This window comes from Spinacia oleracea, chromosome 5 (genome assembly GCF_020520425.1).
Source record: "Spinacia oleracea cultivar Varoflay chromosome 5, BTI_SOV_V1, whole genome shotgun sequence".
Taxonomy (NCBI): domain Eukaryota; kingdom Viridiplantae; phylum Streptophyta; class Magnoliopsida; order Caryophyllales; family Amaranthaceae; genus Spinacia; species Spinacia oleracea.
Genome location: NC_079491.1, coordinates 25,758,579 through 25,777,642, shown reverse-complemented (window position 1 = coordinate 25,777,642; position 19,064 = coordinate 25,758,579). Strand labels below are relative to the sequence as shown.

General features: G+C 39.5%; 1 protein-coding gene and 1 pseudogene across 1 annotated transcript; both read left to right on the top strand.

Annotated features, from left to right (window-relative positions):
- Positions 1-637: 637 nt before the first annotated feature.
- Positions 638-17,219, top strand: LOC130461370 (uncharacterized). The gene is made up of 6 exons (XM_056829450.1): positions 638-905; positions 13,240-13,305; positions 13,441-13,565; positions 13,837-14,163; positions 14,215-17,110; positions 17,212-17,219. Exons 1-6 carry the CDS (start codon positions 638-640, stop codon positions 17,217-17,219), a joined length of 3,690 nt encoding a protein of 1,229 aa, XP_056685428.1.
- On the top strand, positions 6,814-6,913 carry LOC130462343 (uncharacterized; annotated as a pseudogene).
- Positions 17,220-19,064: the final 1,845 nt, after the last annotated feature.

Sequence of the window (19,064 nt, the reverse complement as noted above, 5' to 3'; positions counted from 1 at the left end):
AACATTTTACTTCCCACATTTCTTTACTGTGCAAAAACCAAAACCTCAAACCTAAGACTCCCATGGACGGCGAAACCTACCATAATCCTCTTCCCAACGGCGATTTACGATGATGGAGATTTAGGTGGCAACGTTTTCTTTCCCGATGGTGCTTCTTCCGACGGAATTTCGAATTTGAAGGTAATCTCCCTTTCTTTTGCGAAATTCTGTTGATTTATGGTGGGTTGTTCTTATTTTGCGTTTGAAGTGTGGGATTATTGTTGATTATTTTTATTGAATTGGTTTTGTGGGGAGGGGGCTTGGATTCAGTTAGGGTTGGTTAATTATGGGTTTTGTGTTTTGTTCCTCTGAATTGGTAGACGTAATTAGCCTTATTTAGTTTGGATTTGGGTTCTGATTCTTTATTTTGATAATGGGTTGATTCATTTTTTGATTTCATGATTGCACTGGAGTACAACGTTTTTGCTGAATTTTCGTTTCATCATGAGATTAGCACAGAACTATAATAATGGAAGAAAAAGTCATGTTTAGTTAGCTCTAAGAAAAAAATCATGTTTATGCTTTGTCACGTTAGTTGTTAGTTCAACCAGTAGAGTTCAATAAGCCTTCATACGGCTAGCAAGATCAGTTAACAAGTATGGTTGTCATCAAAGTAAAACAAGTTGCTGAACAGAAAACATCGAACGATCCCACACGCTTCTTTTCACTTTCAGCAATAAGGACCATTTTCTTTTTAATTTACCTAGTCGAGGATACTGCAGTGAGCAGAAACATACTGCAGTCAGCAGTAGCATACTGCACTGAGCAGCAACATACTGCAATCAGCAGCAACATACTGCAGTCAGCAACATCAGCTGACTCGTTCTACCTTTTCTGGTTCTTATACTCTCTAATTCAGTCTAAGTGTTTTCATTTGAACAACTAACATGATAAAGTGTCATTTATAGGAGATAGATTGAACAATTAACATTACAAAGTTTTATTTAAGAAAAATTCATGTTTAGTTAGCTTAAGCGCCTAATTCTGGGATTATGAAACCCTTAAGCTAACTTAACATAGTTTTTGAAATTCTGGAATGATGGGATTGTATTTCCAGAACTAAAATAATGGAAGAAAATGTAGTAGCTCTCAACTAGAAATTCAATTGGTGAGGTCGTTGGTAGGCTAAAGTCGTATCACCTAATCAAAAATAACCTAAGGTCCACTAGCTAGGTAGCAAGGGAAGTCAGGATCGAATCCACAGGGAGACATGCGTTCTTTCTACTATTAATTAATTAAACTAAACTATTGGGAACAAGATTTGGTTGATTGTTTGTAAACTAATACTACGAACGATAATTAAATAAGTATGAATCAAGATATTAAGGGAATCTTGGGCATAGGTTCACCAGCGATTAACAATCCAGGACAATGAACAATCACGATAATCAACAAAGTAATTAATTAGACTAGCATGCTCTCTCGAATCGATACTAGTCATAGACTTAGAATTAACGTGCTCTCGCTACTTATTAATCCCAATTATACCTATTGACACAAGCCTAAACATCAAATTGCATCTCTCGAATTTTAACTTGATATTGCATAACTACACAATTAAACCTGCGCAAATCTAATTGAATAGTGGAATAAACCAATCAATAGGAATTAATCACAATGTCAATAATCACAATTATTCAAAATCCCATCATATTAATTCATGGATCCCCAAACCCTAGAAATTAAACTACTCACACATATTATCAATAAACAAAGCAAGCATATTAATTGAAAGCATAATTGAAACAAAGTAATAAATCAAAGTAAGAAAATAATACCTAATGGAAGAACAATGGAATACTAAAGTTTGAACTTTTAATTGGAAATAAAACTAAGTGTTGGAACAATTGGAGAGAAAACTAAGCTTAGGAAAATAAACTAAGTGTTTGAAACTAGAAAATAAGGTCTTATTCTAAAAATATAAGGGGCTAGTATTTATAGTTTGCCCAAAATACAAGCCAAAAACCGGAAAGAAAACACGCGCATAAGTGCAGGAGGTTGGCGTCACCCGATCGGGCGTCGCTCCGCCCGATCGGGCGATGCACTCGATAGCCGGCCCGATCGGGCCAAAATTCGCCCGATCGGGCCAAAATCCGCCCGATCGGGCGAATTGCGAACTCTCCACATAAGCTTCCAGATGACCGCCAGATCCGGATCGGGCGAGCTGTGCCCGATCGGGCGCGCGTTGATGAGTCCAATTTGCTTCAATTCCGCCCGATGGTTGCATTTCGCCCTCAACTTACAGGGCGATTTGCAATCTTCAATATAACTCGCCCATATCACTGAGTCTAACTCTCGGGGCTCAACCATAAGCATCCAAGGCTCCCGAAAGTCGACGATGGAGGTCCCGAACTTCCTCGGGCTCATATAGTGGCCTAGATCAACATGAAATGGGTCTAAAAAGACCAATTTCTCATAATCAAACCTGAAACTCAAGGCACACTCAATAACACACATTAGTACTAGAAACGGGTCCTAAGAGCACGTTTGACACATAAAAAGTACTAAGGGACGGGGGTGAAACACTATATAAAACGCACATATCAAACCTCCCCAAGCTAGATCCTTGCTTGTCCCTAAGCAAGGAAATCATCGATGAACACAAGACCAACTTCACCCCCAACATATTTCAAAATGAAAACATAATCCAAGGTAAAATCCAACAAGCATGCATCAATGTCAACCAATCAAATCTATTCAATCGCTAATCCTTCTTAACAATCGTAACGCAAAGCGAACCACAAATGCACATTGGAATTCAAGACTAGTGCTCACACACTCGTTACTCATTTATGTGGCGGATAAAAGATGTACCCGTTCGCTCCCCTCCCAACATATAAGTGAACAATGCCCTCCCAAACTCACAACACTCGTGTGTCTAGAAAAACATACACTCAACCTAGTAGTCGACTCGGAATGTGTCTTGTCATAACTTGCATTGATAAACAACTATTTTCACATAAGTACGACTCTATGCACAAAGGTCGGAAGGTCTTCAAAGCTTGTAATGTTAGGCTTAGGTAAGGGTGCGATAAATTTGGGTATAATGTGAGCTTTAAAGCCTTGGCTTTGGGGAGCATAAATCCTAAAAACAACCGTGATTAATCAACATAATGACCATAATCTCCCACTCAACACATGACAAAACAACAAATAGCCAACACCATACTTTCTTGCCTTTTTTCACAATTGTAACCAATCACTCATAAGGATATGAATTTGCAGAACTTGATTGAAACAACACTTTGAACTTTTTATGAGAGTAATAGATTTTTCTCTTTCTTTTCTTTTTCAATTTCTCTTTTTTTTTTCTTTCTTTTTTAGCAACCTTCACATTTGTTTTGTTCTTTCATCTCTTTTCATTTTCAACTCATTTTCAACAACAAACATGATAAGACGAACTCCATTTTCAATACCCACTTTGTGCTCAAAATGTAGCACACTACAACTCCCTCACCTCACTACTATTAGCTCCCCCAAGCTAGGCTTGGGACTAGTAACCAATGGGGTTTTTCATGGGCTTGTAATATGGCTAGTCACCGAATAAAAGGGCACAAGCAACAACATGGGTAGAAAAGGAGGGGACAAATGTATCTAATTTCATCTGAAGGCTACCTAAATAGAAAAAATGCCTTCGTCCTCCACAATGTGCATGTATATGAGTCATAAAACACTATTAATAGTTGCAAATGAATACTCAAAATCAATGACACACCAGGAAGCTATCACACATCCTAACCAAATCAACTAGTCAAGCACCAAGTCCACAAATAGTTAGTCGGAGTTGACTCATGTTAAGGCATCAAAGCAATCGAATATCAAATCATGGCTAACACATCAATATTGCCCATCATCAAATACCAAGAATCAAAACAATTTTCGCTCAAGGGGCACAGGGAAGCATGATATTGTATTCATCGGAACGTACTTTTTTTTTTTTTTTCAAAGCAATAAACTACTCTAGAAAACATTAAACACACCAAAATAAACACACAAAAATAAGTAAATGCAAAAATAAAAGGAAAAACATACCTAATATGTACAAGTGAGTGAAACACCCCCCCCCAAGCTAAATCAGACAATGTCCTCATTGGCTCAAGGGGTATCATGAGGAAAGTGAGCAACCCGTGGCTTATTTGTCGCTGATTCGCAAATCGCCTGATCGGGCAGCAGATCGCCCGTTCGGGCGAATTTCGAACCTTTTCGTTGAATCTCTGCGCGCCCGATCGGGCGCACCTCGCCCGATCCGGATCGGGCGAAATGCAATGCCTTGACCTTTCTAAAACACGGGCGGAATCCTTCCTTCCTTTCTACGACGTCATCATCAACCGCCCGATCGGGCGGAATTTCGCCCGATCGGGCATTTCACTCGCCTTTTGTGTCGATCGGGCCACTTTCGCCCGGTCGGGCGATTTCCCAAATTTTTCTTTGTATCGACACGCGCCCGATCGGGCGCTCTTCGCCCGATCCGGGTCGGGCGAAATGCAAGCTGCTCCGTTTGGCTTTAATTCAACTTTTTCGAGTTTGGGGCCTTAGACCTGCATAACATTAAACACCAAAACCATAAAATACACTCATCTCGCCTCTCCAATACCAAGGACTACACTGAATCACACACTTGATTAAAAATTATACTAAAACATACAAAACGAAAGCATAAAGTACACTACGGAAAGCAATAAATGGATAGTTAAGTACTCATCCCCTATTAGATTGGTGTAATGTCCCCATTACACAATCTCAGTTTATGCACAGACAACGAAAGGAAGGGGATGAGAGCCACGACAACTCATCGAATGGGGGCACCAAAGATGGTGCCATCTGGTGTCAAATCAATTGCTTTGGATGAGCTATGTGGCGCGGGGGGTGACAGACCACGACCCCGATCATGAATGCGATGCCCACAGTTCACCGAACTTTCGGCCTTTTGGGTCTCAGCATCATCAAATCGTGCTTCCCTTCGAACCCATGCCGAAGAGTTCATACTCCGATTACCCCCACCTGCAAAACAATTTGAAACATGCTCTTTTTCCGAAGGATTGTTGGAGTTAGTATGAGTCAATTTAGTATTAAAATAATCATTAGAAACATTGACTCCAAAACATGACTCCTCTACCATAGGGCTCTTAGAAACATGGGTTAAATTGAAAGTAACCTTGTCATCCCCCACATTTAAGGTCAGCTTGCCATTCTTGACATCTATGATTGCCCCCGCAGTGTGTAGGAAAGGTCGACCTAAAATAATAGGGATCTGCCTGTCCTCTTCCATGTCCAACATAACAAAATCAACAGGGATAAAAAATTTACCTACTCTAACAGGTACATCTTCTAGAACACCTAGGGGGTATTTTACAGATCGATCGGCCATTTGCAGTGTTATGTTGGTAACTTTTAAATCACCCATGTTCAATTTAGTACAGACAGACAAGGGCATGACACTAACACTGGCACCTAAATCACATAAGGCTTTGTCAATAAAAAGGTTGCCAATATTACACGGGATAGAGAAACTCCCGGGGTCCTTCAACTTGGGTGGAGACTTATTTTGTAGTAAGGCACTGCACTCTTCAGTAAATGCAACAGTCTCCACCTCACTAAATGCTCTCTTCCTAGTCAAGATGTCTTTCATGTATTTAGCATATGCAGGTACTTGAGTAATTAATTCAGTGAAAGGGACCGTTACCTGTAGATTCTTTACCACTTCTTAGAACTTACCAAACTGCTTTTCTAGCTTGTTCTTTAGCTGACGATGAGGGAAGGGAAGTTTGATAGGTGGAATTTGTATCTCAACTTTCTTCTCAACCCTTGTGTCAGCTTCCTTCTCTTTGACCACATTCTCACTTTCTCTTGGCACAGCACCACTTACAGATACTTCAACCCCTTCCTCTATAGTCATAGGTGGCCCATCATACTCATATCCACTCCGCAAAGTGACAGCATTTACAGACTCTCTGGTCACAGGCCGTGAAGGGAGTTGACCCTTGGGTCTCTCTGCCAGAGTAGTAGCCATTTGTGCCAACTGTTTATCCATGATCTTGTTATGAGCAGTGAGGGCATCGATTTTGGCATCCTTTTCGCTCAGAGACTTCTGCAATTCTAACATCATATTCCGCATCTCAACAAGCATGGGATCAGGCTGTGTGGGTTGAGGCTGTGAAGGTAAGCCAGGTGGTCCACTAGGCTGCGGGTTGTAGTTACTTCGCGGTTGGTAGGGCTGCTGTGGTGGTGGTTGGTAAGGTTGTTATGGTGGTGGAGTGTGTTGAATCTGGTGGGGGTTCTGAACATTAGTACTCCTATATGATAATAGGGGGTTGTTTTTATACCCCTCATTGTATGAGTTGTAGTACGGATTGTTCTTCTTGTAGGCCTGGAATGCATTGCATTGTTCTATAGAGCTCCGGCATTCTTGTGCATAATGGTCTTGCATCCCACAACTATTACAGACATTGGCAGATTGGGCACTCATTGCAGCGACACTAGCATGTTGGGTGGATTGGGAGGATGCGATCTGTTATTATCTAGCTTGTGATATGATGTAGGGCAGTTAGCTGAGCAGTAAGCTGTTCAATAGAGTTCTTCTCATGCTTAACACCCCGGTCGGCAAAACCTCTAGGATTCCCATATTGGGCATTATGGATGGCCATCTCCTCAATCACCTCTAAAGCTCTAGGCACCTCCAGTTGCATAAATCTCCCACTGGCAGCTGAATCCAAAAGACACCTAGACTCATTACCCAGACCATTATAGAACTGCTGAACCAGGAACCAGTCATCCAAACCATGATGCGGGCACTCTCTCTGCAAATCCTTGAATCTCTCCCAAACTTCAAACAAACTCTCATCTGCTTGTTCAGAGATACCTAATATCTGACCCCTTAGACGAGCTGTCTTCTCAGGTGGGAAATATTTAACATAGAATGCAAGGGCCAAAGAATTCCAATCGGTGATTTTCATAGTTGCGCGGTTGAGACTATTAATCCATAGCTTTGCCTTCCCACTCAATGAAAATGGAAAGAGTATCTCCATAGTCTGCTCCAGTGTTAAATTTGGCATAGGCTAAAGTCGTATCACCTAATCAAAAATAACCTAAGGTCCACTAGCTAGGTAGCAAGGGAAGTCAGGATCGAATCCACAGGGACACATGTGTTCTTTCTACTATTAATTAATTAAACTAAACTATTGGGAACAAGATTTGGTTGATTGTTTGTAAACTAATACTACGAACGATAATTAAATAAGTTTGAATCAAGATATTAAGGGAATCTAGGGCATAGGTTCACCAGCGATTAACAATCCAGGACAATGAACAATCACGATAATCAACAAAGTAATTAATTAGACTAGCATGCTCTCTCGAATCGACACTAGTCATAGACTTAGAATAAACGGGCTCTCGCTACTTATTAATCCCAATTCTACCTATTGACACAAGCCTAAACATCAAATTGCATATCTCGAATTTGAACTTGATATTGCATAACTACACAATTAAACCTGCGCAAATCTAATTGAATAGTGGAATAAACCAATCAATAGGAATTAATCACAATGTCAATAATCACAATTATTCAAAATCCCATCATATTAATTCATGGATCCCCAAACCCTAGAAATTAAACTACTCACACATATTATCAATAAACAAAGCAAGCATATTAATTGAAAGCATAATTGAAACAAAATAATAAATCAAAGTAAGAAAATAATACCTAATTGAAGAACAATGGAATACTAGAGTTTGAACTTTTAATTGGAAATAAAACTAAGTGTTGGAACAATTGGAGAGAAAACTAAGCTTAGGAAAATAAACTAAGTGTTTTAAACTAGAAAATAAGGTGTCTCTAAAAATATAAGGGGCTAGTATTTATAGTTTGCCCAAAATACAAGCCAAAAACCGGAAAGAAGACACGCGCATAAGTGCAGGAGGTTGGCGTCGCCCGATCGGGCGTCGCTTCGCCCGATCGGGCGATGCACTCGATAGTCGGCCCGATTGGGCCAAAATCCGCCCGATCGGGCGGATTGCGAACTCTCCACATAAGCTTCTGGATGACCGACCGATCCGGATCGGGCGAGCTGCGCCCAATCGGGCGCGCGTTGATGAGTCCAATTTGCTTCAATTCCGCCCGATGGTTGCATTTCGCCCTCAGCTTCCAGGGCGATTTGCAATCTTCAATATAACTCGCCCACATCACTGAGTCTAACCCTCGGGGCTCAACCATAAGCATCCAAGGCTCCCGAAAGTCGACGATGGAGGTCCCGAACTTCCTCGGACTCATATAGTGGCCTAGATCAACATGAAACGGGTCTAAAAAGACCAATTTCTCATAATCAAACCTGAAACTCAAGGCACACTCAATAACACACATTAGTACTAGAAACGGCTCCTAAGAGCACGTTTGACATATAAAAAGTACTAAGGGACGGGGGTGAAACACTATATAAAACGCACATATCAAACCTCCCCAAGCTAGATCCTTGCTTGTCCCTAAGCAAGGAAATCATCGATGAACACAAGACCAACTTCACCCCCAACATATTTCAAAATGAAAACATAATCCAAGGTAAAATCCAACAAGCATGCATCAATGATTCCAAGCTGGAAATGGGACTGTATTTCTATGGACTTTGTCACTTGTTTACCGAAGTCAAAGACTGGGAATCATACAATTTGGGTTGTAGTAGATAGGTTGACCAAGTCAGCAGTGTTTATACCAATGAAGGAAACCTGGAAAATGGAACAACTTGCTAAAGCCTACATTAAGAAGGTTGTGAGGTTACATGGAGTTCCTAAGGATATCGTATCCGATAGGGATTCGAGATTTCTTTCGAATTTCTGGAAAAGTGTGCAGAAGAGCTTTGGTACGACATTGAAAATGAGTACAGCCTTCCACCCAGCCGCGGATGGACAAACTGAAAGGACTATCCAAACCCTGGAGGACATGCTTTGGGCATGCGTTATTGATTTCCAAGGAATTGAAGTTGGGAAGATAGCCTAGATCTGATTGAGTTTTCCTATAACAATAGCTATCATGCTAGCATTGGAATGGCACCATTTGAAGCTTTGTATGGATGAAAGTGTAGAAGTCCACTTTGTTGGAACGATATTAGTGTAACTGTAGTGTTGGGACTTCAAATGATAGAGGACACCATGAACCAAATCCGAACCATCCAATCAAATATTCAAGCGGCGCAAGATCGCGAAAAGAGTTATGCAGACTTGAAACGTAGGGATGAAGAGTTCAACATAGGTGATAAAGTGTTGCTCAAAGTGTCACCAATGAAAGGTGTCATGAGATTTGGGAAGAAAGGGAAGTTAAGCCCTAAGTACCTAGGCCCGTATGAGATCTTAGAAAGAATCGGAAAGGTAGCTTATAGACTAGCCTTGCCTATAGACTTGCATAGAGTGCATAATGTGTTCCCCATATCTCAGTTAAGGAAATATGTCCCGGATAAATCGCATGTGTTGCAACCGGAGACCATAGAATTAGACCAAAGTCTAACCTTTGAGGAAAGACCTGTCCAAATCCTTGATAGCAAAGTGCGTAGTACGCGTACTAAAGATGTGAAAATTGTCAAAGTGTTGTGGTCTAATCAAGAATCTGAGGAAGCCACTTGGGAAGCGGAGGACGAAATGAGAAAGAAATATCCCGAGCTTTTTCCCGAGGTTAGTTGAGTTACGGGGTCGTAACTCGTGTCTTTTAAGGGGGGTAGAGTGCGGTAGAATTTCACGCTTTTTACCTTGTTTTCCCCTATTTTATGCTTAATTTAGTGCTTTCTATTAAATTTGCACTTATTATTGTCCTGTTTAATCATGTAAAGAGTACAGCAACATAAAACTTTTGTAAATGAACGTATTGAAAGTTACAGAAAGTCTCAAGTTTGAGTTGAATTTTGATTTCCGAACCCAAGTTTCGGGACGAAACTTCTTTTAAGAAGGGTAGACTGTAATACCTCGTATTTTTATAATATTTATAAATATATTTTATTATATTTATAAAGCATTTTACGATTTATTATCGTTTAAATAATATTTAAATGCATTTTATTTAATGTATTTTAATTAATTAGAATATTTATTATTTTAATTAATTACGAAACGAATTTAATTCTTGAGTCGGGAAATTAAATGAGTTGCAAATGATTTTTAAAGCTTCGGGTTTTAAATAAAAAGTCCAGTTCGTTTTATTAAACGAGCCCAATCCAAACAGTTTAATTTAAATCCTAAGCTAGCCCAATTCATTTAATTCCTAAGCCCAACTCAAATATCCTAAGCCTAGCCCATCAAGGGATTAGGGAGCCTATAAATAGACTCCCCCATCATTAAATGAACCCCTAAAATTTCATAAACCCCCTTTTTGATTTCTTGCACCTCACTCCTCTCCTCTCTTTGCTCGGCACACCGCACGCACGCACACAGCCCCGTGCCCGTGCTGCTGTGCTCTCGTGCTGCTCGGCCTCACGCCCAGCGCTGCACTCTCTCGCTCGTGCCCTCGCGCGCAGCGCCCACACCTCCCTCACTCTCTCGCTCGTTCCCTCGCGCGCAGCGCCCACGCCTCCCTCGCTCTCTCGCTCGTGTCCGCATGCACAGCGCCTAGCCACACTCTCGCCTTCTCTCGCTCTCTCCTCGCGCACAGCGCGCGCCCCTGCTGCCCTCGTCCCCTCGTCGCAGCGCGCGCCCCTGTGCCTCGTCCTTTCGCCGCTGCGCGCACACACACACGATCGTGTGTGTGTGTGTGTGTTGTTGTTCGTGTTCGTTTTCCAATCTCTTTTCGCCCAATCACAATTAATTCGTGGTTATTCCGTGCTATAGGCCGGATTGGTATAATTCTCTTCTTCCTTACCTATACTATTTAAATTCCGTATTTTAAATTATTATATTAATATTGTTTTGAGTAATTAAAATGTTGGGAACCGGTTATGAATACCGTGGTTTGAGGATTTGTGTGTTGTGATTCATTAGGGTTGTTTTAATTATTAAAGGATGAATTTTCAGATTCGTTTAGTTAATAAAGCATTGATTTTCATGATATTAAACTAGTGTTATTGGGATTTTCAAGTTAGGGTTTTAACCTAGACCTAATGAGTCAATTGATTAGCATAATTAGGTGATGATTTTAATTATGATAATCAATTATATTTTCAGATTTGAATAAAGGTTTAAAGTATCGATTTTTATTGATTTTAAAGGCGGAAAAAGTATGTTTTCGTACTAGGGATTGATTTTGCAGATTGAGACGATTTTATTATTGAAAAACGATTGAATTCTAAAGTTTAAAGGAAGTTTTAATTTTTATAAAGTTGCTGGAAATTTAATGAACATGGAAATAATTTAAGTTTCATTATTTTGATGATAGGAGGTGATTTCTAGTTGAGTGCTCGTTATTGCAAAGTGGCCCCTACGCTTAGGAATTCAAGGTACGTACAAGTCTAGGGCGACCACACCTTTTTGTCAATGACATTACACGATTGTTGATGATGTGAATTACATTATGTGGAATCATGTTTATTTTGGTGAACGAGCATGTGATTTGTGATGTTGGATTTATTGAATTAATTGTTGAACAAGCATGTTGAAATTATTATGAGTATGGATTTCATTGTCAATCATGTTGTTCAATATTTATGCATGTATGGTTCAATATATTCACATGCAAGGGATGGATTAATTATTTGTATGCTATTGTACGGGATGTCTAGCATACTTTGAGCCATTTATTTGTACCTCGTTGTACTATTTATTTTACCACATGTGAAGGGTTAGCTCACGTAAGCCACCGCACATGTAGGGTTCAGTTGGGAATATCATGTATGAAATGAATTAGGATTTTTCGTGCAAGGGCACAACCCTCATGTTAATATGCATGATGTGGAGTCTCACTTTGGTGAGGAGGAACATGGTAGTAATATTACAAGTGTCTTGCTTGGTTGATCACAAGTCTTAAAGCACTAAAATAAGATTGTTTTGGTTGTTGTTTATTAATTGTATGTATGCATGTTGTCGAGTCTTGAGTTCGCCTTTATTAAAATATTAATAAACGTAAAGTGCAACCGGAACAAGCTTCAAAACTCTTGGAACGTATATACCTTGAGTATGAACAATGGGGGGAGTCTTGCCGGAAAGCTCGTACTCCTACTAATGATACAAGACGTTGTTTCATTTATATTATGCGCAGGAATTCCGTCGGTATGGCCCGACACTCGGTATGGCCCAATTTTATTATTATTATATTTGGTGTATGGTTGGCTCCCATCACCTTTTCCCTTTGTGGATTATTCTTTTGGCCCGTTCGAAGCTTATTCTAATTAAATTGTGAGTCAAGAGTCGAGTCAAGAGTCGAGTCAAGAGTCGAGTCAAGAGTCGAGTCTTGTGTCTCATGATTGTTTGTTAAGTATTATATGGCTTTTGCATGTTGATTAGTACTTAGTGAGTGATGCATGTTTTAGTTTCATTTACTCTACGCTTGTAAGTACTCAGCTTTTGCTGACTACGTGCTTTGTATGTTTCTGGTCATGGCCTTTGCCTTAATGACCCTATGATGATCCATCATTTGCACTTGCATTGTTGGGGAGTAGATTAATATAGCAGGTTGGTAGATCAAGTACGATCGAAATTATGTGGCTTGGGATGATTGAGAGAGTTGCATGCTTTCGTTCTTTGAAACTATTTTAGTTAATATTTTAATTATGTTTGAAATGTTTGAATTATTTATACTTTGGGTTTTGGGCCATTATGGTTCCAAATTGTAGGAGGCCTCAATATTTCATTAATTATGGTTTTTAAAAGTTAGTTGACATTTAATTCCGCTGCGTAATTCTGGTAATAGCCTTAACCGTTATCACGGTGGCGGTAATGCTTTAGTAATTCCTTTATTTTAAGTTGGAAAATGGTTTTATAAAAGCAAGGAATTATTAGGGTGTTACATAGATGGTGGAGTGCTTCCTTTCTTGTACGTGTTTTCTCTCCCTTATTTTATCTTTGTTTATGCCAAACAAATTTCAATTTTAATGAATTTTGAATGATTTTGCACACGAGGTCTTCAATTCTTTATTAATATCTGATTTTGTATCTAGGTAATTAGAGAATAACAATCTATACTAAATTGGAGGTGGGTTAATTTATGAGGTGTTTATTTCACTAAGTTTTATTAGTAACTTAGTACACAGTGATGTTGTTTTATTTAGTTTATTTTGTGTGTATTAGCAAATGGTGGCTTTTTCACTGGATTATTATTGATGATGGGTATTGGGATACATCAGCTTAAGAGATGTAAGTTCGACAAATGTGACTTGTGCCAACCGAGTTACGAAAAACTAAACCAGGCAAGTTGACTTGTGAAAAAATATGTGTGTTTGCTGGACTATTTAATATCATATAACATTCTTATAATTTGGTATCCGGCAGGGGAGAACCAGAAACCTTTTCCTAAGGATGATAGGGAGACCACTATAGAATGGTTAGACAAATTGTTATGGGATGATCATGATATTATAAATATCATGGTTTTGGCGGGAAAGTTAGTTGCAAAAGTTAGTTAAAATCAGTTAGCTAGCTTTTAAATAAATTCCCTTAATTTTAGGAAGTTGTTAGAAGGTTGTTGCTGATTCCTTATGCCAGCTTATATAAGGCATCATTCATTGTACTTGTTAATCAATGAATATAATAACAACTTCTACTATCTCCTTCTTCTTCTTTCCCTTTTCTTTCTGCGCAAGCTTCCTCTCTTCTTCTCTCATCTATTTCTTAAACACTGTCAACCATTGTTGGAGAGCTTGAGAGCTCCCATATCATTGGTATCAGAGCAAACGCTGCCACACTCTCTCAAATTCTGTAATCAGTTACCTAGACCTGGCTCCTACTGCTACAAGGAAGCGAGCAGCCATGGAAGAACAATTTAGGAATCTGGAAAAGAGATTGGAAGAACAAAATTCCAAACTCGAAGATCAGAACAAGAGGATGGATGAAAAGTTTGATGAGCTGATGAAGTTCATGCAAGCTTTCAAAGATTCTGGAAATAGTAATGAAGACACTTCTGCAAACAGTCACAGATCTCACCAAACCAGATCACTAGGTATGAATCCTAAGCTGAATTTCCCTAAATTCGATGGCACTAATCCTAGAAATTGGGTTAAGAAGTGCTGCAAATACTTTTCATTATGTAAAATTCCTGATAAGTAGAAAGTGGATTTGGCTTCATTGAATGTGATTGATAAGGCTGAAGGATGGATGATGAACTATTTGTCTGTTAGGAAAAGCATGATAGTTGACTGGAATGATTTTGTAGCTGATCTGTATGCTAGATTTAGAGATGATTCTGCGCATAATGTGGTAGAAAATTTTAACAAATTACAGCAGACTGGCTCATTAGAAGAGTATATTGATGAATTTGAGAATTTGAGGTCCATTATGATGATGAACAACCATATTTTGCCTGATGCTTACATGCTTGAGAGTTTTATTGGTGGACTCAAACCCACAGTCAAACCCTTTGTGAAAGCCCTCAGACCTGGTACAATTGCAGATGCTATAGACATAGCTAGATTACAGGAGGAGAATCTGACAGCAATGGGTCACAAACCTACCTACAAACAACCTTATTACAGCCCTAAACCCTTACAATCCATTCCACTCATCCCTAGCAGCAAACCACCCTTGTTACCTACTCCCACAAATAAGCCAAACACAACCTTAACTCTTACCAAATACACCCATCAGAAACCCAAAAACTTCAAATATATCCCTGCTGATGTGAGACAAGAGAAAATTGCAAAGGGATTGTGCTATTACTGTGATGCTCCTTATGATAGGAATCACAAGTGCCAATTCAAAGAACCACAATTATTCACTGTTGAGATTGTGGGAGATGAAGTTGAGGAGGTTAGTGAGGATGATGATGGAGATATGGGAGAAACTGACATCACTGAACCATTAATTTCCATGAGTGCTCTTTCTGGAAGTCAAGGGTTTAGCACTATGAGAGTTAGGGGTATGGTACAGGGCAAACCAATTCAGATATTGGTAGATTCTGGTAGCACACATAACTTTGTGGATCTTAGCATAGCTCAGAAATTGGGTTGCAAAGTGGAAACTATCCCACCTCAAGCAATTACAGTAGCTGATGGGAACCATCTAGCTTGCCAACACATTTACAAAGGTTTCACATGGACTATGCAGGGCATCAGTTTTGAAGCAGATGTTTTACTGATTCCTTTAGGCAGTTGTGATATGGTGTTGGGAGTTCAATGGCTTAGTTTATTGGGACCTATCTCTTGGGATTTCATGCAGCTTCACATGGAGTTTTGCTTTAATGGCAAAACTGTTCTCCTTAAGGGCATCCCAAGCAAGAAACTGAAAGTTATTGAAGGAGAGCCATCTTCCAAGGTATTTTCTACAGCTGTTCAGTTGTGTTTAATTCAAGTACAAGATCAGTCTAGTAATGGTTCAGTAGCTCCTAATCCACAAGTTTTGGTTGCTGAAGAATTAAAAGAATTACAGCTTACTTACCACATGGTATTTGAGGATCCAGTGAAATTACCTCCTTTAAGGGGAGTGTTTGATCACCCAATTCCCTTGTTACCAGATGCAACACCTGTGAACATAAGACCTTATAGATATCCTTTGAAACAAAGGGATATTATTGAACAACTGGTGCAAGAGATGCTGGATAGAGGCATAATTCAAACTAGTGCTTCTCCCTTTGCTTCTCCTGTAGTCTTAGTTGGAAAGAAAGATGGCACATGGAGATTGTGTGTGGACTACAGGGAGTTGAACAATAGAACTGTCAAAAACAAGTTCCCTATTCCAGTTATTGATGAACTGTTGGATGAACTTTCTGGTGCAGCTGTGTTTTCCAAATTAGATCTTAGATCTGGTTATCATCAGATGAGAGTTCACCCACCTGATGTATACAAAACAGCTTTTAAAACACACACTGGTCATTATGAATTCTTAGTTATGCCATTTGGCTTGACTAATGCACCTGCTAGTTTTCAGAACTGGATGAATCAGGTTTTTAAGCCTCTCTTAAGGAAATGTGTGTTAGTCTTTTTTGATGACATCTTGGTGTATAGCAAAACTGTGGAAGAACATTGGACTCACTTAGCCTTAGTGTTTGAATTAATGAAGTCTAACCACATGTTTGCCAAGCTGAGCAAGTGTGTGTTTGCTACAGACAAGGTGGAGTATTTGGGACATTATATTTCAGCTGCTGGAGTTCAAACTGATCCAAATAAGGTGAATGCTGTCCAAAGTTGGCCTGTTCCCACTACAGTCAAAGACCTAAGAGGGTTTCTAGGATTAGCAGGATACTACAGGAAGTTTGTCAAAAACTATGCATCTATCAGCAAACCATTAACTGATCTTCTCAAAAAGAACAATTTCTCTTGGAATGATCATGCTCAGTTGGCATTTGAACATCTCAAAACTGCTTTGGTAACAGCTCCAGTTCTGGCTGTTCCAAACTTTGACAAACAATTTGTGGTGGAAACTGATGCATCTAAGAAGGGCATTGGTGCTGTATTAATGCAGGAGGGTCACCCTTTGGCTTTCATCAGCAGATCATTAGGACCAAAATGGCAACAATTGTCTGTTTATGAGAAGGAATTGTTAGCCATTGTCTTTGCAGTCCAAAAGTGGGAACAATATCTTTTGGGGAGCCACTTTCTCATTAAGACTGATCAAAAAAGTCTGAAATGGTTGTTACAACAGAAAATTTCCACTCCCTTTCAACAATTTTGGCTTTCTAAGTTAATGGGTTTTGACTATGAAATCCAGTACAAAAGTGGCAAGGAAAATGTGGCTGCTGATGCACTTTCTAGAGTCAATGGTACTGAGATTTTGCTGATGGCAATTTCTGTTCTGGATTCCAACCTTTCAGCATTAATTGTGGCTAGTTATCATCTGGATACTGCCCTGCATGATACATATTTGGCTCTTTCTGGTGGACAATTGGTAGATGGGTTTGTGTTACAGAATGGTCTCCTCAAAAAGAAGAATAGAATAGTGGTTGGCCCTGATCCAGTTCTTAGAAAGAAGATTATTGAGTGGCAACATGCTGCACCTGAAAGTGGTCATGGTGGAAGGGAGTTGACTGTTTCCAGAGTTAAGTCTATTTTTTCTTGGAAAGGACTTACTCAAGATGTTAGACACTTTGTTAGACATTGTGTCACTTGTCAGTCTTCTAAATATGATACTGCAGCATCTCCAGGTCTCCTTCAACCACTCCATATTCCAGAACAGGTATGGATGGATGTTTCTATGGATTTCATTTCTGGACTGCCTAAATCTGGTGGCAAAGAAGTTATTTTTGTAGTGGTTGATAGACTCAGTAAATATGCTCATTTTATGGCTCTTTCTCACCCCTATACTGCTATCACAGTTGCTCAGTGTTATCTTGACAATGTATTTAAGCATCATGGGTGGCCAAGAACCATAGTGAGTGATAGGGATTCAGTATTTCTCAGTAGCTTTTGGAAGGGGCTCTTTTCTCTCCATGGTACTTCATTCTTGTTGTCTAGTGCTTATCATCCTCAGACTGATGGCCAAACTGAAGTTGTTAACAGGTGTGTGGAGAATTATCTTAGATGCATGACTGGTGAGCATCCCAAGGATTGGCACATGTGGTTACCTCTGGCTGAGTGGTGGTACAATACTCATTTCCACACTGCTAGTCAGATCACTCCATATGAGGTGGTCTACAATCAACCACCCCCCCTTCATTTGCCTTACTTACCCCTAGAGTCCAATAATGCAAAGGTGGATAGGAGTTTGTTGAGAAGAGAAGCTATGATAGACACTTTGAAATTTCATTTGGCAAAAGCACAAGAGAGGATGAAGGTCCAAGCTGACAAACATAGGTCAGAAAGGGTGTTCAATGTTGGTGACTGGGTATGGCTGAAGTTACAAGCTTATAGGCAAGTTACTGTCAGTAGAAGATCAAACCAGAAGTTGGCTCATCATTACTATGGTCCCTTTCAGATTTCAGCTCTTATTGGGAAAGTTGCATACAAGTTAAAACTTCCAGCTGATGCCAAGATACATAATGTCTTCCATGTTTCTCAACTCAAGCAGTTTAGGGGTACTCTTCCTATTGCTTCCCATATTCCTGACTGGTTTCAAGGGATTGATCCAACTCAACATTCTGTCACCCCTGCAGCTATCTTACAGAAGCGTGTGGTTCAGTTTCAAAATGTTCCTCAGGAGCAATATCTTGTGAGTTGGACTGGTTTTGAGGATCATGAAGCAACTTGGGAGGTGGCAGCTGATTTTCATGCTCAATTTCCTTCTTTTGTTGTCTAGACTTGAGGTCAAGTCTTTTTCAGGGGGAGTGTTATGTTATGGGATGATCATGATATTATAAATATCATGGTTTTGGCGGGAAAGTTAGTTGCAAAAGTTAGTTAAAATCAGTTAGCTAGCTTTTAAATAAATTCCCTTAATTTTAGGAAGTTGTTAGAAGGTTGTTGCTGATTCCTTATGCCAGCTTATATAAGGCATCATTCATTGTACTTGTTAATCAATGAATATAATAACAACTTCTACTATCTCCTTCTTCTTCTTTCCCTTTTCTTTCTGCGCAAGCTTCCTCTCTTCTTCTCTCATCTATTTCTTAAACACTGTCAACCATTGTTGGAGAGCTTGAGAGCTCCCATATCACAAATTAAGAAATTTTCTCTTCCAACTTCTAAAGGTCTTCTGGAAGTCAATCGGTCAATGCGAGAGCCGAGAGGACTATTCTGTGTATTAAATCATATTTGCACATATTTGCACATAGCTCTGTCACCTAGACTGTCCCCAAGTTTCATAAACTAAACAAATCAAATGTTACTTGTTCATTAAATAAATTAAACTTTTTCATTGAACCATGTGCATATGTCGATTTCATTTATTTTCTTAATAAGTTATTCGGTAAGTTTAGACAAGGATGGCTGCTCAAATTACCATTCACTGTATCTTTCTCCTTCTTACTAAGTTTCCAACACATTTTTTTGGTCAAGCTGACTCCTGAATCACTCGACCATTCCTACCAT